A 24082-nucleotide genomic window follows, 5' to 3' on the forward strand; every position below is an offset into this window, starting at 1 on the left:
GTTTAATTGAGAGAATGCTAAGAAGGAGGTCCAATCTCTAGGCCAGCATCTGGCACATAGTGCTCTCTGTTTCTCTCTCTCTCTAGAAATACAGAGAACAGAGAGAACAATTATTCATTATAGCATAAAACATTAATACTAAAGGAGAGTGCATTCCTGCCTCCAGGGGGCATTACCATTTTCTTTTTCCTTTTTTTGCCATTTTCATTAAAAAAGAATTTTTGTTTTATTTTTTGAATCGTTCTCTCCTAGTGATTTTTAAATCCATAGTAATGGTTTTTAAAGTGTTTTTTGAGTCCTTGACTCCTTTGAGAACACTATAAACATCATAGGCTCTTTCTTCAAGACAATGCACACACTCTCACACACAGTATTCCCAGAACCTCTGAAGCCCAGCCATGTGTACCTGGTTAAGAATCTCTGACCTTGGAGTTCCTGTTGTGGCTCAGGGGAAATAAACCTGACTAGTATCCATGAGTACGCAGGTTCAATCCCTGGCCTCACTCAGTGGCTTAAGGATCCATTGTTACCGTGAGCTGTGATGTAGGTCACAGATGAGGCTCAGATCCCACACTGCTCTAGCTGTGGCGTAGGCCGGCAGCTGCAGCTCCAATTCGACCCCTAACCTGAGAACTTCCATATGTCGCTGGTGTGGCCCTAAAGAGAAAAGAAAAAAAAAAAAAAGGATCTCTGATACAGGCTGGTGAATATATTCTGCCTCTGACACAAAACAAGTTGCCCTCTCATGACCTGATACCTAAATGCATATTTGAAATGTTGCAATCACATAACCTGAGGTGGTTGGTCAAGAAAGGCAGACTGGGAGTCTCCTGGCAGAGTCCTCCTCTAGCAATGTGGCAAAGGTTTTGCATAATACAGCAGGGCTTCCTTCTGTCCTGTTTACGTATGATTTCTCCATATTCTTGCAGCAACCAACTAACATGTAGAAAGGCATAGAAACTTGTCTTAATGTGAGCAAGTCAATAGCTCATAGAAATGGCAGGAAAATAAAATATGAAAGTGGAAATGACTCCTAACAATAGCTCAGTAAATGGGGCTAATTAGGCAAACTGTGTTCCCCTGGTTGCAGGAGATATCAGGAGTCATCATCACTAATTACCGTTATCAGCCTCCCAGAAGCATCCTGCTCACCCGCTGAGCCATCACACTCAATAGGCACTAGAATGGACTTTAGATTCAGGCAGACCTGGATTTAAATCCTGGCTTTCTTTGCTGTAAAAATTTGTGAAGGTCACTGAGCGTCTCTGAATCTTGATTTTCTTATCTATAAAATGGGGATGACAAAAGTGTCTGCCTCAGAAGACTATGAAAATTAAGTGAGATAAGGCATGTAAAGTGCTCCTAGGCATCACGCAGTTAGTACTTAGTAAAACAGCTGTTATTATGGACAATGGCCGAGGGCCATAACAGCACAGACTTCGGAGTTGGGAAACTTGGCTCCACCAGTAACTTAACTGTTTAACTTGGTGCACATTACTTGTCCTCTCCCAATGAGGCATAACTGAAGCATAAGATGTATTTCAGGGAGTTCCCGTCGTGACTCAGTGGTTAACGAATCCGACTAGGAACCATGAGGTTGTGGGTTCGATCCCTGGTCTTGCTCAGTGGGTTAAGGATCCGGCGTTGCCGTGAGCTGTGGTGTAGGTTGCAGACGCAGCTCGGATCCCACGTTGCTGTGGCTCTGGTGTAGGCCAGTGGCTACAGTTCCAATGAGACCCCTAGCCTGGGAACCTCCATATGCCTCGGATGCGGCCCAAGAAATGGCAAAAAGACAAAAAAAAAAAAAAGACGTATTTCAAAGTGTAGTTCAATGAGCTAATGCAGGTATGCGCTTAGCTCAGCATCTACTACATGTTAACACTTAGTAAATAGTGTCAATGATGATGATGATGGTAATATAATAGTTAATACTTACAGAGCTCTTAACTAAATCCCAGGAATTGTTCTAAGCACTTTACACATATTACCTCATTTAATCTTCACAACTATTGAGGTAGGTCCAATTATTTTTGCCACTTTATACACGAGGCCTGCAGAGGTAAAATAAGTTGTCCAAAATCACAGGAGCTGGTGAGGATTTAAACCTAAGCAGTCAGGGTTTGAGTCTATGCCCTTAACTACTGTTTTCCTGATGATGATGTGTTAAAACCAGCCCTTTCAAACAGCCATTCAAGGTCATACCAAGGACTCACTTCACTAAGGTCAGAGGTACTTTCCATTTCTGGCTGTGGCTCCCTTGCCTGCCCCATCAGTTTTCCGGGCATCCTGGGGGCACCCACTGCCCAAGAGCAGGTGCACTGCTAGGACCAGATGTGATCTATGAGAATCAAGACCACTTTTCTCAAATCCTCCTGGATCCACTGGGCTCAGTCTGCCAATGGCCACTAACTGCTCTTTTGGGAGAGGGACAGCCCTTCTGCCTGACCACACAGAGAGACAGTGTTTAGGGTTTGTTTGCTGATTTCAAAAGGGGAACATTTTGGGGCAGAAGAATTTTCCCATCTGCTTGTTTTGCTGCTTCAGAGCAGCTTAGGCAAGCTCAGGCAAGACAACAGGAGCCTGGGCTCATGGGAGACCCCTGGCCTCCTGCACTCCCCCAACAGTCACAAGACTCAGTCACAGTTCACAGGAAGCCAAGATGAGCTGCAGCGATGGGTCAGTTGATATCCTGACACCATGAAAAGGATAGTAATTGAACACAGATAGCCAATTTACACCAATGGTCCAGGATCAGAGAATAGAACCAGCAAAGGGAAGAGGGGAGAAACCAGTCCAGACTTTCTGGTCAGCTGACATAGTGGCAGTGCCAAGAAATGGCATTATGTGGGGGATTTGGCCTCTCTGATCTCCATCAGTGTTCCCCCTTCTTGAAAATCACCCCAGACAAACATACAATCTAAGTTTCAAGATGCACAGCGCCCCAGTCTTCCTTCAACTGAACTTGCTGCCCCAAGCTCCTCCTAAACAAAAAACGTTACATCTGTCATAACTGCTCAGCCTCCTATGGTTTAGTCTGAACATAGAAGTTCTGTGTTCATATTGTGGTATTGGAGGCAGGCAGCCTTGAAACGCAGGGCTGGCCTGCTCGATCTCACTAACTGCAGGATGTGGTTATTATCCTCTCTGGGACGTGTGCTCTGCAGAACCTGAGTTTTATTTGGGCTTTGCATCTGGCCCTGCCCATAAGATCAATATCACATGCTAAAAATTTAGAAGCAGCTCTCTGTCCAGGGAAGATTTCTGGAATAGAGATACGAAAGGAAGAAGCAAGCTCCCCAGGAACCAAATACAGATGCATTCAAACATAAATCCCTCCTGGCCACCCTAGGCTTCTCAGACTGGGCCATAAGGCTAGAGACTCAGGGAACTTGGGGTGATGAAGCATCTGGGCTTCAGAGAACAGTTAGAGGGAGTTGCGAAATGGCCTCTGTTCTGGGGATGATCCAGATGAAGATATAGAATGTATTCTTAAAATACGACAGACAGCATGAAGCTAGAAGGCAAATACACTTGACAGAACTAGGAATCCAAAAGATAGTATAAAGTGTAGATAAAGCACTGATTACAAGATGGCATTTATGAATAACAGGAACAGTTAGGGTTCTGAAACTGAAACCCCCCACCAAAAAAACCCCCCAAAGGACACCGCTTAGGGTTAGATTGTAACTCTAACCCTAGGTGAAAAATAGTCTTTTGTGGCTCTATTTCCTCACTTGTAAAAATGGGATAAACCAGCCCTTCCCTCATGACACTGTCATGAGGATTAGGTCAGTTAATACACGGAAAGTGCTCAGCACAGTGAGGGTGACGATGGTGGTGATGGTTGGTAACTAACATGTAGATGGTTCTTCATGCAGTGCCTCACTCCCAGTCTGGTTCCAGAGCTGGTATTCTTAATTGTCATGTTAAACACTTACTCTCGTAAACCTTTAGTCTAGTTACTACAATTACTATCAACTAGGGAGAAGTAGCTGAGCCACAGTATGTGTGAAAATGACTTAAAGGATGTGGTTGGCAGTAAGTTTGATGGGAGTCACAGAGAGACTATAATGAGGTGGTGACAGTTCTTGGTTACTGTTTGCAGCACAGGCATCACGGGACGACTTGGAGATGTTCTGACTCAAGAAGAAATGACTTGAGGGTGATAAGATAGGTCCTCCTAAGTCCCTAGGTCTACTCTGCAGGGACCCAAGGCCCAGAACTGAGCCAAGTTCGGGTCAGCTCTAGGTAGACAGATTTATTTTTTGTCTTTTTGTGTTTTCTAGGGCCACTCTCGTGGCATATGGAGGTTCCCAGGCTAGGGGTCGAATCGGAGCTGTAGCCACCAGACTATGCCAGCGCCACAGCAACGCGGGATCCGAGCTGCGTCTGCAACCTACACCACAGCTCACGACAACACCGGATCCTTAACCCACTGAGTAAGGCCAGGGATCGAACCCGCAACCTCATGGTTCCTAGTCGGATTCATTAACCACTGTGTCATGACAGGAACTCTGGTAGACAGATTTTGGCTCAATGTCAGGAAGGCCTTTCTGACGTGCTACCCCAGGATGGGCAGTGAGCGTCCTGTCCCCAAGGCCCCCAGGTGGTGGTGAGGCTCACAGTTCTGGGATTCAAATACTCAATAGGTGTGGGTAGTGGCTGAGGAAGATAAGGTCCTTTCCATCTGTGACATTCCAGGGCCGTAAGTCCAACGGCCCATGTGACAAACACAACAAAGCAGGTTGTTCCCTCCAGGGACACACTGTGATATCTGGTTAGTTCTTTCCTCTCTCTTTTTTAAATCAAATTTTCAGCTTGTCTTACCTAGGAAGGCTATTGGCTGAGAGTAGCTCTTTGCAGAGTGACCTTTAAAGAATGGCTTCTGACAAGAGGCCCAGAGTTGAGAGTGTGAAGTGGAGCCAGATGGGGAATAAAGGTAGCTAAGGAGCAGCAGGAGGACAAGGGTTGTTGGGGAGGCAAGCAAATGGGCAAATAGATGCCAAAAAGGAGAAAAGCAACAAACATCATTTGAGGTTACACAAAGCGGTTTAGAGCCTCTTCAATAGCTACTCAAAGCATGGACCCAGGACCATGAGCACAGGTATCACCTGGGGCTTGTTCGAAACATGGACCCAAAGGCTGTACCCCACACTGAGTCAGAATCTGCACATTAACAAGGCCCCCAGCTGATTTTGTGTGCACATTAAAAGTGAAAGGCACTGATGTGGAGACTATCTAAGACAGACCTAGGCTCACATGTGCTGTGCATTCATCTCAGTATTAAAAAAAAAAGGGGGGTGGGAGGAGTGCTGGGGCAATAGGAAGAGTCTGGTCTCCATGGGGACGGCCCAGCTGTGCTTCTAGCCCAGCTGCTCCAATTACGTCTGTTTCTTTAGTCAGGTTCAGAACAGTCAGTCAAATTTGCATACGGAAGCCAGCAGTAACCGGCTTGTGGGCACAGGTACCCATCTGACACCTAATTAAGCCATCTTGGTAAATCATCTCTAGAATGCCTGTTATTATTTTAGGAAACAACATAAAGAGAATGATAATTAAAAGTAACACCCTGGGTGGGAATTTTGACTTCATTCCAGTGGTTGGCAAGTTAAGTACCTTGGGATTTTTTTTTTTTAAGGTAACATTTCTATAAATTTTCATAGATCACACAACCTCAAAGCTTGTCTCTGCTGCAGTTTTTCCCCTTTACTCTGTCGATGCATTGGGTTTGCGGCTTTATTCTACTGCTGTTTGGTTTTGTTTTGTTTTTTCCTTTCCACTGAGCGCTTTTTGATTTTACTTACGGGGGGGGGGGCGGGGGGAGGGCACTGCTTCTGGATATTACACGCCATCTGAGGCATAAAATGCTAAAACACTGTTTACATGATGTTTTCAGGTGAGAAGCAACTTTACACTTCACTGTTGGGCCCACAGGAGGCATTTTCACGCAGAGAATCTTTCCATGATAGGCTCCCAACAAGATGGTATCCAGGCATTTGCTGCCACTGTCTACAGCCTCCTAGCCTTCCCACTAGACCTGCTCTCCTGAGTGCCACCATGGTGCCTGGTCCCTGAGGCGTCCATCAAGGCCCTCACATCCTTTATTACCTGCTCCAGGCCCACTGCCTATGACCTGAGCCACTTGGTTAGTAACACCCTTACTGACCTGCCTTGAAGCCTGTCCTCTCCTCCCCTCCTTCCAGACAAAATCTAACTTGAGAGCATCCCACAAACCACTTTCTCTGCTCTTGACTCCATGATGCTGAGAGAAACCCTCCAAAAGCACCAAGTGAGACCACCACAAATTCACAGTCTCAGTCCTCACCTAGATTCTTGGCACCACCTGACAAACATTTCACTTGTCCTCAACCAGCTCCTCCCCCACTAAAGAAACCTTTTCCTTGACCCTGCATCTCCACCCAATGGAGGCACCCTCTTCTTCCTTTCAGAGCTTTTAGAAAGCAGATTCAACACCAGTGGCTTCTTAAGCTCACTTAGGTAGCTTTTATAAGTTCAGATTCCCTTGCCCCACATTGCAGTAAATGAATGGGAATCTCTAGAGTGGGCCCAGGATTCCACATTCAGTAGTTCCCTGGGAATTTCTGCTGAGGCACAGTGGGTTAAGAATACAGTGTTGCTGCAGCGGTGGCAGAGCTGCAGCTGTAGCTAGGATTCAGTCCTTGGCCCCAGAACTTCCATATGTCACGGGTACAGGTGCATCCAGGAAAAAAAAAAGAAAAAAGAAAGTTGCCTTAGCTGGGAACCACTCATTGGCTTATCGTCCCTGATCCTCTTCCCTCACTTCCAGTTTACTCCTCCAACTGCCACAGTCTGGATTCTACCGTCACACTCTAAAATGGGCCCGCAATGACAGCCACTACAACCACTACAGGCACGCTTCCCAGGTCGCCTGGGCTGGACCTATCTGGAATGCTGACACAGCCAGTCACTCCAAGGCTTTCAGACACTTTCTCTCCTTGTTTGCTTTCTTCCTCTGCCCATCTGACTTGACACCTGTATGTATGTATGTATGTATGTCTTTTTAGGGCTGAACCCATGGCATATGGAAGGTCCCAGGCTAGGGGTCATATTGGAGCTACAGCTGCTGGCCTACACCACAGCCACAGCTATGCCAGATCAGAACCTTGTCTGCAACGTACACTGCAGCTCAAGGAAACAACAACCCACTGAGCACGGCCAGGGATTGAACCCACATCCTTGTGGATACTAGTTGGTATTTTTACCGCTGAGCCACAAGGGGAACTTGACTTGACATCTTTATTGTGAACCTCTCTTGCACCTTAAATATTGATGGGGGTTTCCTCAGATTCCCCTGGGTTCAGCCCTCAGACCACTGTTCTTCTCAATCTGCAGTTCCTCTCTAGGAAATCCACATGGCTTAATCTACAATATACTCTCACTCTTATTTTTCCTCAAACATTGTACCCATCTGTCTGACTGCTTACTGGACATCCTCACCTGGATGCCCCCCAGGCACCTTAATCTCAAATATCTCTGAGACCAAATCCATAGTTCCTCCAGCCACTCCCATCCCTCATCCCACCCCCATGCCACCTCCTCCTCCTCTATTCCTGCTACTTACTACCTCCATTCCTACTGCCCAGAAGCTGTCCTGGAAACCTAGGCATCATCACACAGCCTTCCTGCTTCCTCATCTTCTATATTCAATTCAGGCCTCCTGGTTTTTACCTCTTAATATTATAAGACTATATTTCTTCCATCTGAAATCTTATTTAGATCCTCCTCATCTCTTGCTCGGGTTATTAAAATAGACTCTTCATCCATCTCTGGCTCCAGTCAAACCCCACCCACAACAGTTGCTGGGGTAGTAGTATTTGTAAAATGCCAGTCTTGCTAGGTCAATCCCCTGGCTTAAAATGCTTCGAAGTCTCCCATGATTTAAAGATAAAATCCTAGCTCCTCCTTAGGATGGCACAGAACGACCATGATGACTATACTCAACTACAAAGCCAGGACAAGGGTGAGGCAAGCAAGGAGCTAGGGTGCAAAATTTAAGGATACAGTCACTCTCAGAGGCTGACTCTGTACCTGCAGCACCCTGAAAGTGAGTGCTGCCTTAAGTTTTGCACCCCAGTGCTGCACCTCCCTTGTCTCACCCTAGCCTCCACTCTGCCCAACTGTCTCTGTGGCTTTTGGCTTAACAGCCTACCCCACTCCCACATTCCGTGCTTAGTACTCTTACTCTCCTTGTGGCTAGATCCTCACAGATACTAAGAAGCTTCCTGAAGCTCAGGATGCTTTCAAGAAAGCCTCTTCAAATCCTTGCCTTTATGCTCCCCTTAGGCCCAAGGGCAATAATTCTAGCACTGCCCTGACTACACTAGATTCTCCACTCCCTGTAAGCTTCTCAAGGCCACAGACAGTGTTTGATCATCTTTCTATGGCCAGTACCTTAGGCAGCACCTAGCAATCAGTAGATGTTCCACAAATGCTAGCTGAACTGAAAGCAAGTCTGGTCTGAGAACTTGCTTGAGTCAGCCTCAGGCCCATAGTGCAAAGCCCACAGTCATCTCTCATCCCCTTAAGAATGGGGCGACCTCTAAGGATTGCTATGCACCAGGTTTGAACCAGAGCCAGGCATCTGTCCAGACCTGGGGTGTGGGAAGGGTGGGTGTTAAACCACCAGCTCTCCAAGGGTGGTAGTGAGAGTTCTAGAAAATAACTCCCCTTCTGACAAACTTGATGTTAGTCTGGAATTTTCATAGGAATTATACAACACCTAGCCAAGTGCTAATTTCTGAGCTTTCTTCCTGCCAAATTCCCACCATGCTGGCTCACGCTTGCCAATCTTGTAGCAGTGATATTTTCTAGCAGGGAACATGAGTGGCTTTGGAAGTTATTCTGAAGCCTCATAAAGCCGTTCTTGGGGCCATTTTATAGAGAGGGATTCAATAATGCATCCCCTTGGAGGGGTTCATTGCTACCAGGAGAGTTCCTTGGAGTTTCTGTATTGAACTTCCTTGAACATCATCTGGGAGAGCCTGTCATACAAGAAACATCTCCAGGGTAAATAATAATCCATAAGATTCAATTATCACCAGTTTTTACTTTTTTTAGTGTTACTCAAATAGAACACCATGCTCTGGCTTCCCACTTATAGAGCGGCTGGCATGCCTGCCTGCTCCCACACTCCACGGACTGATGTCCAGGCCTGCAGTCCTGACTGAACAAGAGCTGGTGAGTATTACAAGACAATTTCATTGATCTGATCAAGCAGAAAGAAAAGCTGGTTGTCTGACCCAGAGTCTTGGCTGCTATAGCTCCTCTGGGTAGGACCTTGGAGAAGTTACTCTTCTTAGTTTGCCATTTTCCTTCTCTAGCTAGACTTCTAGCTCCCTTCAGGGAATTTAATGGTGATAAATTAGGAAAAAAAATTTTTAAACTACCCTGAAGATTACAAAGAAGAAAATATACCATTGCTAGTCTCAAAAATGATGACTATCCTTATATACAATAATATATAATAAGGCAACCATAAACTATTGTTACCTCAAGAGAGGAAAAAAGACTGGAAAACCCCTTTATAGACCAAGATGATGCAACCAACTCACACAAGGTTTTACACAGAATTCAGGAGTTTATGAATCCCTTTAAATTATTTCATCATCTTCCCAGATATACAAGTATGAACCCTGCCCTGGCTAAGAATATCTGGCTTATGGAGTTCCCTCGTGGGGGTTAAGCACTATCATTGCTGTGGCTCTGGTTACAGCTGTGGAGCTGTGGCGGGTTTGATTCCTGGCCCAGAAACTTCTGCATGCCATGGGCGTGGCCAAGAAAAATTATCTGGGTTAGAGGTTCCATGTTGTCTTTGAATCATTATTAGAAACTGACAGGAACTTGGAGTTCAACTAACGTAACCGTAATCTAATGAGATTTTAGAGCTTAGGTTATGAGGCCCAGAGGGTTTTCGTGGTTGACTTGAGAGCATTGCTGGTGGGTAGCACACCTGCTGCATCCAGGTTTGCTGAATCCCAGTTATCATACGGTACCGCTTTAATACACTCTGTTTAAAGCAAATGTAAAGAAGAGAGAAGAATGGAGAAAGACTAACAAGGGGTGGAGAGGGAAAGGAAAGAGTAGCCGTTCATAGCATGTACAGATTGGCTACTACTTGGTTTCATTTTTCTGTTTAGCATAGATATGTTCTCTAGCTCCAAGCCAAAGAGACTCAGCCTGCAGCTCCCTTCTAGCTCCCCACTTTGGATCTGTAACTAGTAAATTCTGATAGTTCATCTGGGGTAGACTTAATGGAGAGGAAGATAAAGGAGCGTGGGCACATAAGCTCTAAACAGTTTACGTCATTACAAAAATGCAAAGAGCAACAAAGAATCTATTATTTCCAGGAAGTGGGGAAACATTTCTAAAGAGAAAGCATGAGCCTTGAAAAGAGTAGGGGTACATGTAGCAAGGAAAGGGCATTGGGTGGTCCCTGTGGGTGGGAGGTGGGTATTAAAACAGGGTGAGATGTGAGTGAGACACAGCGGGGGATGGGTCTGGAAGGCATCTAAAAGTTTTTTAGGGAGTTCCCATCGTGGTTCAGCAGTAACAAACCCAACTAGTGATCATGAGGATGCAGTTGGCTTGCTAAATGGATTAAGGATCTGGCATTGCCGTAAGCTATGGCGTAGGACACAGACGTGGCTTGGATCTGGCGCTGCTGTAGTGTAGGCTGGTATCTGTAGCTCTGATTCGACCCCCGCTAGCCTGGGAACTTCCATATGCCATGGGGTGTGGCCCTAAAAAGACAAAAACCTTTTTTTTTTTAACTGGAGAATATCAAAGTAAGATTTGCATTAAATTAAATTAATTTATTTTGGCCACACCTGAGGCATGTGGAAGTTCCCAGGCCAGGGATCCAATCTGCCTACAGCAGTGACAATATCAGGTCCTTAATCTGCTGAGCCACCAGGGAACTCCCAAGATTTTCATTTTAGATAGATAACTTTACTAACCAGATATAGGACAAATCTAAAGAGATTTTTTCCCTCCAGTTAGAGACCGGTTGTCCAGATTCATTTATTCATTCACTGATCCAAATTTATGAAGCTCATAATATAAGCCAGGCACTGATCTAGAAAAGAAAAGATAGCCTACACTGGGTCAGTAATGATGGAGACAGAGTCATATAATCAATAATACATATTGAGGAGCTCCTGTTGTGGCTCAGTGGGTTATGAACTCTAGTATCCAAGAGGATGTGGGTTCAACCTCTGGCCTTGCTCAGTGGGTTAAGGACCCAGTGTTGCCTTGAACTGTGGTATAGGTCCCAGATGGGGCTCAGATCCCAAGTTGTTATGGCTATGGTGTAGGCTGGCAGCTGTAGCTCCAATTCGACCCCTAGCCTAGGAACTTTCATTTGTCATGGGTAAAGCCCTAAAAAGACAAAACAACAACAACAACAACAACAAAAAACCAAAAACTTCTCTAAAAAAATTAAGCCTTACTTAAAAAAAAAAAAAAAAATCAGCGGGACCTGATGACAATATTGGGTGTAGTGGAGACGTGGGATGAAAAGGAAATAGAAAGCATAATGATGGAGAGTTGAAATTAATATTACGTCCACAATTTTAGAATTATATAAAGTCTAAAGGAGTTTTCTGTAAGAAGCTCCACAAAGATTAAAACACACAGATCAAAAAACAGTATTCTTTGCACCACCTTTGAACCAGAAGACTACTTTGGAATTTATTTCTCCAGGTCAGAGACTTAGATCTGCCCTAGGGAAGTAATTATAAAATCAAATGAATTGTAGGTTGAATCCAGAGAGGTTGAAATAAAATACAAATGTCTTGCTGAGCTTCTCTCCACAGCCTTGTGGTAAGCCTTTTCTACCAGAATTCTAATTTTGTCGAAATGGGGTTGCTTTCATGTAATTTTAGAAGGAGCTTTAAAAATGAAGAGCAGTAAGAACAGCAGATGGGCTGGGAACAGAATAGATTGGGTAAATTTTTATAAAAATAAAAGGTATCTCCTCTCAATAAAGAGAATAAGATTGGATTTTACAATGTTACTTTAAGATGCAAAAGACTAATAAAAGCATTCATTTCTGCTTTCTTGATTCTTTATCTACTATTACGAGTAAAGAACAGAAAATTAAAAGAAAAAAAGCTGTATTCTATAAATGCCTATTAAAACACACTTAGTTCTGCACTGTGTTGTATACATCATAAAGTCTTGCTGCGCAGGTGGCCCAGATCGCCTCCAAGTCTCACAGTTCTGTTAGACGAAAGGATGAAAAGTATTATTTACAACCCTGGGAATGAATTAATCCCTGGAGAAACAGAAAGATTGAATTTTCTCATCTGCTCAAATTCAGCTGGCTTTGTACCTGAGCAGGGCACCAGGGACTGGTTTCCTCTTGTTGCCACAGGACAAGACACTAGACTCGGGTCTCGAAGCTATATATCTGTCTTGTCAGCACAGAAATCTGGCACTAGACTGTTCTCTCTCTGTGGACAACCACTATATACTTGTCCTTCCTAGTAAACGGTTTTCAGGAGTTCCACTTCTGGGAAACTACAGGGACAGCCCTGACAACAACATAAAAACATACTCAAGATGACTTGAAGATGCCCCAGTTACAGGGTATGAGCCCATCCTAAGCAGCAGCTAATGCTATAGGGGTTGCATTTTTTTTTTTTTTAAGTAGAGAAAAACAATTGCTCAGAAGAAGCAAAGCTACACTAATGCTGACATGCAAACCCAGTCTTGACAGCTTAGTGGCAACTTTGCTCCTGGTCTACAGGTGAAGGGAGCTCTCTGTCTTGCAGAGACCTTCTATTGATGCAGGAGAGAGGCACCTGTGAGGAAGGACCATGCCTCACACTTGCTGAGGCATTTCCAGTGGGCTTTGGGAAAAAGACACCCTTTTACCTGAGCAGAGAAAGGGGAAGAACAAAGAAGCCACATAGTACAGGCTGTTGTCTTCCATGCTTTATTGGTAGAAAGGGCTGAAGACATTTTATATGCCCCCTACCCCTGCCAAATTGTCAACAGGAACAAAGTCAGGATTGAAACAGGTGCCCAAGGCTGCTCAAGATCTGTGGGCCCTGCCTGAGACAGAGATCTAAATAATGCTATAGGTTTAAGACAAGGGGATCTCATTGTATCGTGCTTGCTTGGGCTCTCTGAAACGCTATATCGAGATATCCCTTTCCTCTATGTAATAATGCCCAATCAGCAAGCCTGCAATAAGCAAAATGGAGGACAGGACTTCATCTCTCCCCAAAACACTCACGGGGGGAAGCTCCCCTTTTTTACTGAGTACCTCAGCCACAGTATTACAGCTACTATAGAATAAAAGGTGCTATTTTCTCACATAATGGGTTTTCCCATCACCTGAAAAATTATTTACTGAGTGTCTGTAACCAAGGTAAAAACACCCCCAAAGTTTAGATCTGCATCAGCATTTCCTTTGAGAAGAGCTCAGGTTACAGCTTTCATAAAGGGCAAACAAAAAGGAGTTGAAAACAAATAAAGTATAAATTTACATCCATAAAAGCTGGAGACTTGACCTCTGTGTCTTTTTCCCCTCTTTTTAAATACAGTTCTAACAAGCCTTTTTTTCTGTTTTCTTTACAGAGAGGCAGAAATATATTGAGAAGGAGAAATGGGGAGGAAAACAGTGAGAGAAGCTGGGAGGCCACCTGTATAAAAGGTGGCAGAAGAAATGAGAACTGACAACCATCCAAAGGCTTTTTTGTTCAGTTTCTGGCTTCCTATTTTATGACTATATGGTGATCTTGGCTCTCTATATAATCAAGAAATTCATTTACTTTTCTTTTTTCTCTCTCCTTTCCCCCTCCCCAGAACCCTTCTTCCATCTAACCACACTGTAAAGTCTGTAGATTACAGGTCTAGTTAAAAGCCAGAGTTTTAATACAAGACTACCTAGGTTTGAATCCTAGCTTTCCACGGCGCCTTAACTGAGTGGTTCTCAGTAAGTTACTGAAACTACTGTGCTAGAGTTTCCACATCTGATAAATAAGAAAAATGAGCTGAACCTACCTTATAGGGTTGTGGTGTGGGTTTTTTATTTATAAAGCCCTCTCTGAAATACCAGATTCTATTGTCATAACCCCCACCTCATCTCACAGATAAATAGTATCTTCCTTTTTCTCAATTCAACATAACCGCAGTCTCTAGATACTGCATGTCAATTCCCAGAATGCTCAACAGAGTGTGGCTTGTCTAACAGGTTTCTTACAGCATGTCTCAGAAGAGTGGACTTGGGGTTCAGTACAGTCCAGTTCTGGCTGAATATCCGGTACACCTGTGTGTCTGCCCTGTGTGACCTTGAACTCAAGGTCAGCCTAGGGTAATCCAGGGCCACCTTAGGGACTGCAGATGTACCAGAGCTTGGTGCAGATCTGACAAGGCCCCAGCCAACCTCTATGAGCCCATCCATTTTCTGCGATGAAAAGCATGCCCCAAGTGCTTCAGAAGCCCAGCTCTTCCCTGAAGAGAGTCTCGCTATTTCCTGTACTGCCCATTCTTGTTCATCTCTGTCCAAAATACCTTTCTCCTCGCTGCCTGGCAAAATTTTACTTTCCCTTCCAGGTTTTATTTCACTCTCATCTCTATCGAGGAGCCCCCAGGCAGTGCTTTCTTTCTATTCCAAGTCTCTTAGTTATATCTACCCTGACATTTTCCAGGTTAATGAATAATATTTGGGCAGGGTCTGCCACTGCCAACTCCTGGCAAGCCCAGGCACATAGGAGGCACTTCTGAATGACCAAATGACTTCGGACTGGTCTCAGTTAAGCCATTTGCTCATGAGCTTTGGGGTCAATGTTAAGAGTCAGACAAAATATGAGCTCCTAGAGATTTGCTCCTGGCTGAAACTGGGCCAGACGTGTGAATTATTACATCACTAAATGGCAGAGTAGAAGTTACCACCCATTTTTGGAGGACGTTCCAAAGGAATCATACAATTAATTGTTTCTTAAGCATTTCTGAGAAGGAGGAAGGAGAAAAACCTGTATAATTTCAGTTTAAGAGTCATTGAGCAAACAGATGTAACCTATGTGGGAGGGGCTAATGTATGGACTTGTAAAAGAGAATTATAAATTTTTCATGAGCTCTGAAGTTGTTACAGCTTATTTACTTTTGTGATAGAGTTCTAACAATTTTGAAGAGTGGTGGAAATAGCAGTAAAATCACAGAATGTAAAAGTTACAAGCAACCTTACAGACCAAATTATTGGACTCAATCATCAGTCCATGATAAAAATTTCACTGGTTCACAGAAAACTGAGATATATATGGATAATCAGCTATCACTTTTTTTAAAAAAAGTAAGATAAAGTCAATTTAAAGGGCCTTTTTTAAATTCTAGGATTAAACTTTCCCTACTTTTGTGGTGTTAAAACATTCTTTCTCTTATGAAAAATGGTGATTATGAATGGTAATTTTATTGGTTTGTTTGTTTGTTTATTTATTTATTTATTTATTTAGTCTTTTTGCCATTTCTTGGGCCGCTCCAGCGGCATATGGAGGTTCCCAGGCTAGGGGTCTAATCGGAGCTGTAGCCGCCGGCCTATGCCAGAGCCACAGCAACACAAGATCCGAACCGCGTCTGCAACCTACACTACAGCTCACTGCAACACCAGATCGTTAACCCACTGAGCAAGGGCAGGGATCGAACCCGCAACCTCATGGTTCCTAGTCAGATTCGTTAACCACTGCGCCACGACGGGAACTCCTGGTTTATTTTTTAATAAATTTAGCCTATTTACCTCTGTTCCTTATTATTATACCAATGGTTAAATTTTTTTTTTTTTAGAAATTGAAATATAACATACATACATTCCCAATTAGTTTTAATAGCCCTCTATTTATAATAGCCTTCTAGCCTGGCAAAAGGAAAATTTAGGCAACCCCAGATATTTCCCAAAATGTTTTTTAAAATAAAATATATGGGACTTCCCATCATGGCTCAGTGGTTAACGAACCCTTCTGGTACCCATGAGGACATGAGTTTGAAACCTTGGTCTCGATCAGTGGGTTAAGGATTTGGCATTGCCATGAGCTGTGGTGTAGGATGCAGACACAGCTCGGATCCCACGTTGCTGTGGCTGTGGTATAGGCCAGCAGCTACAGCTCTGATTCAACCCCTAGCCTGGGAACCTCCATATGCCGTGGGTGTGGCCCTAAAAAAAAAAGATGAAAATAAATAAAATAAAGTTTATGGATCTGATTTATTAAAATTTATTAACTCTGATTGAATTCAACTTCAATGAGTCTATGGAGATTAAATGCTAAGTATTATACATGCACTGAAGGTCCCCTAGCTAGTTAATGACAAAGCCAAGATTAGAACACAGGCTCTTGCCTCTCTGAGAGCCCAGAGCTCGTATAGTCTATTCAACTTTGCAGGCATTCAATTTAGCACAGGGTGTAGAATCTGATCCTAAAGTCACTTATGGTACAGAACTGAGGTGAATGTGAGTTCTATGCTGTCCATTAGACTGCATGTAAAGCTCTACTGTGCTTTGCCACAATTCTCTCTTACAGTCATGACAAATCATCTTTACCTGGCATGAATTATGTATTTTTGTGATTTTCATCTGATTAAAACTTAGCAGGAGAGCATAAAATTTTATAAATATATAGAAAAGAATATGCCCTTATTTCATCACCTCTATTTATAAGCTACTTAGTTTATTTTCTTCCTTATCAATCACAAAATAGCAGCTGCTGATATTTTTCTCTTGCAGTTAATAACATCAGTTCTGGAGTTCCAGCCGTGGTGCAGCAGAAACAAATCCACTGGAACCATGAGGTTGCGGGTTCGATCCATGGCTTCGCTCAGTGGGTTAAGGATCTGTCATTGCCGTGGCTGTGGTGCAGGCTGGCAGCTACAGCTCCAATTAGACCCCTAGCCTGGGAACCTCCATAGGCTGCGGGTGCAGCACTAAATAAAAGACAAAAAAAGGAGATTCCATCATGGCATAGCGGAAACGAATCCAACTAGGAACCATGAGGTTGTGGGTTCAATCCCTGGCCTCATTCAGTGGGTTAAAGATCTGGTATTGCTGTGAGCTGTAGCATAGGTCACAGACACAGCTCAGATCCTGTGATGCTGTGGCTGTGGCGTAGGCTGAAGGCTACAGCTCCCATTCGACCCCTAGCCTGGGAACCTCCATGTGCCTCAGGTGCGGCCCTAGAAAAGACAAAAAGACAAAAAAGAAATAATAATAATAACTTAAGTTCTAATGTAATAATTCTACATTTAGGACAAGATGTGCCAGCTCACTTATGCCCATTAATTGAGCCACATAAGTATCAAAAAATAACACATGTTATCAAGACAAACATAAAAGTCCTGGAGCCATGAAAACATTCAACACTGTGAAGCCAAAAAATTTTAATCCATTTATCTTGGATTATTATTCTAATTATTTTTGTTGTTACTTTGTCTATGGGAGCTTCTTCCTTCCTTCCTTCCTCCCTCCCTTCCTTTCTTTTTGCTTTTTAGGCCCTCACTTTTGGCATATGGAAGTTCCCAGGCTAAGGGTCGACTCGGAGCTACAGCTGCCAGCCTACACCACAGCCACCAGCCTGTACAGCCACAGCAACACGGGATCTGAGCCCTGTCTGTGACCTACACCACAGCTCATGGCAAAGCTGGATCCCTAACCCACTGAGCAAGTCTGGGGATTGAACCTGAGTCCTCATAGATACTAGTTGGGTTCATTGCCGCTGAGCCACAACAGGAACCCCCTATGAGAATTTCTAATTCCTGCTGTTAACTGAAGTTGCTGCTTGGTAGGCAGGCTCACATTCTTTTTCCCCTTAAAAATTCTGAACTAGCATCCACAAACACAACCTCATTGTTATAAAGATGCCAAAAATAGAAGTTTCTGTTGTGGCTCAGGGGTAACGAACACGACTAATATCCATGAGGACTTGGGTTCCATCCCTGGCCTTGCTCAGTGGGTTAGGGATCCAGCTTTGCCGTGAGCTGTGGTGTAGGCTGGTAGCTTCCATATGCTGTAGGTGCAGGGTTAAAAAGACAACAAATAAACAAACAAACAAGCCAAAATAAAACAAAAACCCTTACCTAAAGCAAGGCAAGTGCCTGGTAACTTTAAAGTATTAAATCTTACTTAGATCCCTGGGTCTTTTTTTTTTTTCTTTTTTCAATTTTGGAAATTTGAAGTAACTTTATTTTCATTTATTTATTTATTTATCTATCTATTTAGGGCTGCACCCGAGGCATATGGAGGCTCCCAGGCTAGGGGTCTAATAGGAGCTATTGCTGCTGGCCCACGCCAGAGCCACAGCAACGCCAGATCTGAGCCACATCTGTGACCTACACCACAGCCCACAGCAACACCGGATCCTTAACCCACTGGGCCGAGGCCAGGGATTGAACCCTCAACTTCATGGTTCCTGGTCCGCTTCACCATGATGGGAACTCCTGAAATAACTTCAGACTCATAGAAATGTTGCAAAAATAATATATCTTTGTGTACCCTTCATCCTCCTTTCTCGAATGTTAACATTTTACATGACCATGGTACAATGATCACAACTAAGACATTTAACCTGAAATAACACTATTAACTAAACTACACACTTCATTAGAATTTGACCGGTGTTCTCACTAAAGTGTTTTTTTGTTTGTTTGTTTCATGATCCAGCCTAGGATTCCATGTTATATTTAGGTATTATATCTCCTTATCTCCTCTGAAACAGCAAATCAGACTTTCTTTGTCTTTCACAATGTTGATTATCATTGAAAAGTACTGGTCAATTATTTTGTAGACTGTCCCTCAGGTGGGTTCATGTAATGTTTTCTTCTGAATGGACTGGGGTTTTGCATTTTTGACAGAATACCACACAATTGATGTGCTTTTTCAGTGCATCATAGGAGGGGGATTAAAATGTCAATAGACTTGTGATGTAAACCAAGATAGTGCCTTGGCTTCTAATTGTTCATATTCTATCATTCTAAGCTCTTTACTAGACAACTAAAGTAGTAGCACCCTTACACAAGGTGGGAACCGAAAGGACAGGGCTTCCTGACCTTTCACAAGTAGCTGCGCCCTGAACACAGGCCTGAGGACATAAGCCATGTGACAAAGGAGCTATGAAGTTACATGTGACACATCCTAGAAGTCAAAGTTGCTGTCAGACATAGGCAGGAGACCTGATCAGTCAGGGGCAGCATGAGGGCAGCTCTTCCTTCAGAAGAGGAGCTGATGCAGAAAGTGTGTCCTTTCTCTCTTTCTTTCTTTCTTTCTTTCTTTCTTTCTTTCTTTCTTTCTTTCTTTCTTTCTTTCTTTCTTTCCTTCTTTCTTTCTTTCCTTCTTTCTTTCTTTCCTTCTTTCTTTCTTTCCTTCTTTCTTTCTTTCTTTCTTTCTTTCTTTCTTTCTTTCTTTCTTTCTTTCTTTCTTTCTTTCTTTCTTTCTCTCTCTCTCTCTCTTTCTCTCTCTCTTTCTTTTTTTTGTCTTTTGTCCTTTTAGGACATATGGAGGTTTCCAGGCTAGGGGTCTAATCGGAGCTGTTGCTGCCAGCCTACACCAGAGCCACAGCAATGCCAGATCCAAGCCGTGTCTGTGACCTACATACACCACAGCTCACGGCAACACCGGATCCCCAACCCATTGAGCAAGGCCAGGGATCGAACCCGCAAGCTCATGGTTCCTAGTTGGATTCGTTTCCGCTGCACCACAACGAGAACTCCCAAAATGTGTCTTTACATTTAGCTGATCTTTGATTTTAACAAAACCACAATTAGAATATTTATTTACTGCGTTGGGGGTAATTGCTTCAAGGTAATTTCTATAAACTACTACAAAAAAACAGCACCCCTGCCAGTCATTTTGCTGTCACTCATCTGTCCCCTAGAGATAGATGGGGGTGCACATACAATCTAGCACAAAACTACACCCCTCGATTCTGGAGGTAACACATGAACCAAGGTTCTTTCTCTTGTTTGTAAAATTGAGATATAATTCACATTATAAATACTATAATGTGTACTTTTAAAGTGTACAATTCAGCAGTGTTTAGTATGTTTACAAGGTTGTGCACCATCACCACTATCTAATTCCAGAATCTTTTCAACATCCTCAAAAGAAATCTTGTAGCCGTTTTCACTCCCCATTCTCCTCTGCTCCCAGCCCCTGGCAACCTGCCAATCTACTCTCTATCTCTATGGATTTGCCTATATAAACCAAGGTATTTTTGATCCCAAATAATAATAACCAAGATGATTTCAATCCAGTTAATCCAGGAGACAAACACATACACACCCACCCACCCACCCATGAAATCCAGCTCTGGCAACACCTCACCTTCCCTTTTGATACGCTGGACTTCCCCTTCCACCTGACCCCCCAGATGATGTCTCAGAGGTGATGCAGCTGCATTTGTCCTCCTCAGGGTAAGGCCCATCCCACCCTTTCCTATTCTGTCAAAAACCACATCATGTTCCATTAGGGTCCAGCATTTGTGAGCTAATGCTTAGATTAATTTATCTCTAAGTGCCAAGGAGTAACAGATTTACATTTTCATGGAGAACTTCTGGAGTCTAATGATCAGCTAGGATGACCAGCTGACCCAGGGTGTTTGGGACTATCTCAGTTTATGCCTGTTGCCTTTTTTTTTTTTTTTTTAATGGCTGCATCTGTGACATTTGGAAGTTCCCAGTCCAGGGACTGAATCCAAGCAGCAGCTGTGACCTATGCCACACAATGCCTGATCCTTTGACCCTTGAGACAGGCTGAGGATTGAACCTGTGCCTCTGCAGCAACCTAAGCCACTGCAGTAGAATTCTTAACACCTCTGTGCTCCCATAAAAACATTTAAATTAACAAACCTGTAGGGATTAGGGTTTCATCCACAGGCAAAAAAGCATCAGCTTCTATAGTGACTTCATGGTCATATATATTTGGGGAACCCTGAGAGGCAAAAAGAAGAGAAACAAAAGAAGATTTAATGCTCAGCCTTATTTTATATATTTGCTTTATAACTTCTCTTGAAGAAATGTTTTTAAGCATTTGCAAAAACTTTAGAAATCCCACTAGACTTATGATGATGATTAATATGTTCATTTAATTTAGGTAGACAGGGGTGCAAAATAGCAGCCAATACTTTTGGAAGAAACTTTCAAATGTGACCTCTAGGATGTATTTTCTTTTCTTTTTTTTCTCTATATCTATTATTTTATTTTATTTTTTAATTTTTAATTTTTTTTATTTCCCTAATACACTATTTTTTTCTACCGTACAGCATGGTGACCCAGTTACACATACATGTATACATTCTTTTTTCTCACATTATCATGCTACATCGTAAGTGACTAGACATAGTGCCCAGTGCTACACAGCAGGATCTCATTGCTAATCCATTACAAAGGCAACAGTCTGCATCTATTCACCCCAAGCTCCCAATCCACCCCACTCCCTCCCCCTTGGCAATCACAAGTCTATTCTCCAAGTCCATGATTTTCTTTTCTTTGGAAAGATTCCTTAATGCTGTATATTAGATTCCAGATATAGGTGATATCATATGGTATTTGTCTTTCTCTTTCTGACTTTCTTCACTCAATATGAGAGTCTCTAGTTCCATCCATGTTGCTGCAAATGGCATTATTTCGTTCTTTTTTATGGCTGAGTAGTATTCCATTGTGTATACATACCACATCTTCCTAATCCAATCATCTGTCGATGGACATTTGGGTTGATTCCATGTCTTGGCTATTGTGAATAGTGCTGCAATGAACATGCGGCTGCATGTGTCTATTTTAAGGAAAGTTTTGTGTGGATATATGCCCAAGTGTGGGGTTGCTGGGTCATATGGTAGTTCTATGTATAGTTTTCTAAGGTACCTCCATACTGTTCTCCATAGTGGCTGTACCAGCTTACATTTCCACCTACAGTGCAGGAGGGTTTCCTTTTCTCCACACCCTCTCCGACATTTGTTATTTGTGGACTTATTAATGATGGCCATTCTGTCTGGTGTGAGATGGTACTTCATGGTAGTTTTGATTTGCATTTCTCTAATAACCAGGGATGTTGAGCATTTTTTCATGTGCTTGTTGGCCATCTATATATCTTCCTTGGAAAAATGTCTATTCAGGTCTTTTGCCCATTTTTCCATTGGGTTGTTGGCTTTTTTGCTGTTGAGTTGTGTAAGTTGCTTGTATATTTTAGAGATTAAGCCCTTGTCAGTAATTACCTCTCAAAGGCACCGCTACCTAACACCATCACCTTGGAGGTCAGGATTTCAACATATGTATTTTAGAGGGACATAAATATCAGTCTTAATCAGTAGTAAAGAGAAGATTTGTTGACAAAAGATAATGTTTGGTTTTGGATTTACTCTGAAGTACTCGTAAGACAGGCAGGAATGTCTGTCTTTTTGATATTGGTAGATGTGGGTTCAATCTTGGTTTCACAGAGAAATGCAGAGGTCACAGATTTAAGAGTCACTGGCATATAGTTAATAATTCCAGGTATAGGCATGGATGAGAGGTCTCAGAGAGACTTAAAGAATTTGAGGGAAGAGGTCTGAGGATAGATTCTTGAGGAGCTGCAGCCCTAAGGGGACAGTAAGAGAAAGAAGAATAAATGGAGGAGATCAAAAAATCTATTATAAAGGTCTTTTTCTCAAAGACCAAAGTCAACAGGATGCAATGTCAATGAGAGGGATAAAGTAGGGAGAGAACTCCAAAGAGATCATTTAGTAGAAACTAAAAAATTACAACAAAAGAAGCGGACTCATAGATATAGATATCAGGTCAGTCTCCCACAGCGACAGAAGTAAAAGCAAAAATAAACCAATGGGACATAATCAAACAAAAAGATACCTTACACAATGGGAGAAAATCATTTCAAATGATTCAACTGACAAGGTATTTTCTTTTCTGAATGGAATTATGAAGGTGAAAAGTCAGAGAGACAATGGGTTTGAAAGCTCTTTGGAGTTTGGCTTATTAGCAAGGGGTTTCTTCTACTCGCTCCACTTGCCAGGCAAAAAAAAAGAGCAAGGGCCAGTGACCTGTAAACACAGGTGCTAGACAGCCAAAGCATCACCTCCAGGCTCACTGGGGGTGGCCCATGTCACCCTTTCTCTGGCCTACTTCCCACCCAGAGGACCTACTCCCTGCCATGTGACAGAAGCCCAGGAGTCAGAACTGGAGTCCCATCTCCTCCATAAAGATGCAGCCTGAGAGTTCCTGTCGTGGCTCAGTGGTTAACGAATCTGACTAGGAACCATGAGGTTGTGGGTTCGATCCCTGACCTTATTCAGTGGGTTAAGGATCCGGTGTTGCCGTGAGCTGTGGTATAAGTTGCAGACGCGGCTCGGATCCCCCGTTGTTGTGGCTCTGGTGTAGGCCGGTGGCTACAGCTCCAATTCGACCCCTAGCCTGGGAACCTCTATATGCCATGGGAGCGGCCCAAGAAATGACCAAAAAAAAAAAAAAAGATGCAGCCTGCCCTCCTGGTAGAGTCAAAGGCTGGTACACAGAGTGGTCAGAAAGGCCTAGGGTCCAGTTCCAGTTCTCAATGAGTGGACCAGGGAAGTCACTAAACCTTCTAGAATCTCATTTCCTTTGGTGTAAAACTGGGCTGATTATGACCCCATTTTTGTCCAGGGTTCTTGTTCAGTAAAGACATGTTTTGCTGCTTGCAAACTGGAAAATACACATGTATGTTTCTAATAAAAAGGATTCTATTTTAATAGCAGTATTTTATTTTATTTTTATTTTATTATTTTTTATTTTTTAAGTGATTATTTTTTCCATTGTAGTTGGTGTACAGTGTTGTCAATTTTTTACTGCACAGCGAAGTGACTCAGTCACACATACATATATACATTCTTTTTCTCACATTGTCCTCCACCATGCTTAATAGCAGTATTTTAAAGCTTCACAGCAGATGATGTAGAAAGGAAACCAGGTGAGGGCTTTTGCTGAATGAAAGCTCAAAACTAAACCAAACCAGCAGTTCTCCACTGGGGATGATTTTGCCCCACAGATATCTCGAGACATTTTTGATGGTCATGCCTGGGGGTGGTAAGGC

General features: G+C 43.1%; 1 protein-coding gene across 1 annotated transcript in view; it reads right to left on the reverse strand.

The window, feature by feature from the left end:
• The window catches only part of GALM (galactose mutarotase), a 61100-nt gene that overhangs the window by 16274 nt on the left and 20744 nt on the right, over positions 1 to 24082 (reverse strand). The window contains exon 4 of the mRNA XM_047782255.1: positions 20875 to 20956. Coding sequence (XP_047638211.1) covers positions 20875 to 20956 — 82 coding nt within the window. The remainder of the gene's footprint in view (positions 1 to 20874; positions 20957 to 24082) is intronic.

This window comes from Phacochoerus africanus, chromosome 5 (genome assembly GCF_016906955.1).
Source record: "Phacochoerus africanus isolate WHEZ1 chromosome 5, ROS_Pafr_v1, whole genome shotgun sequence".
NCBI lineage: Eukaryota > Metazoa > Chordata > Mammalia > Artiodactyla > Suidae > Phacochoerus > Phacochoerus africanus.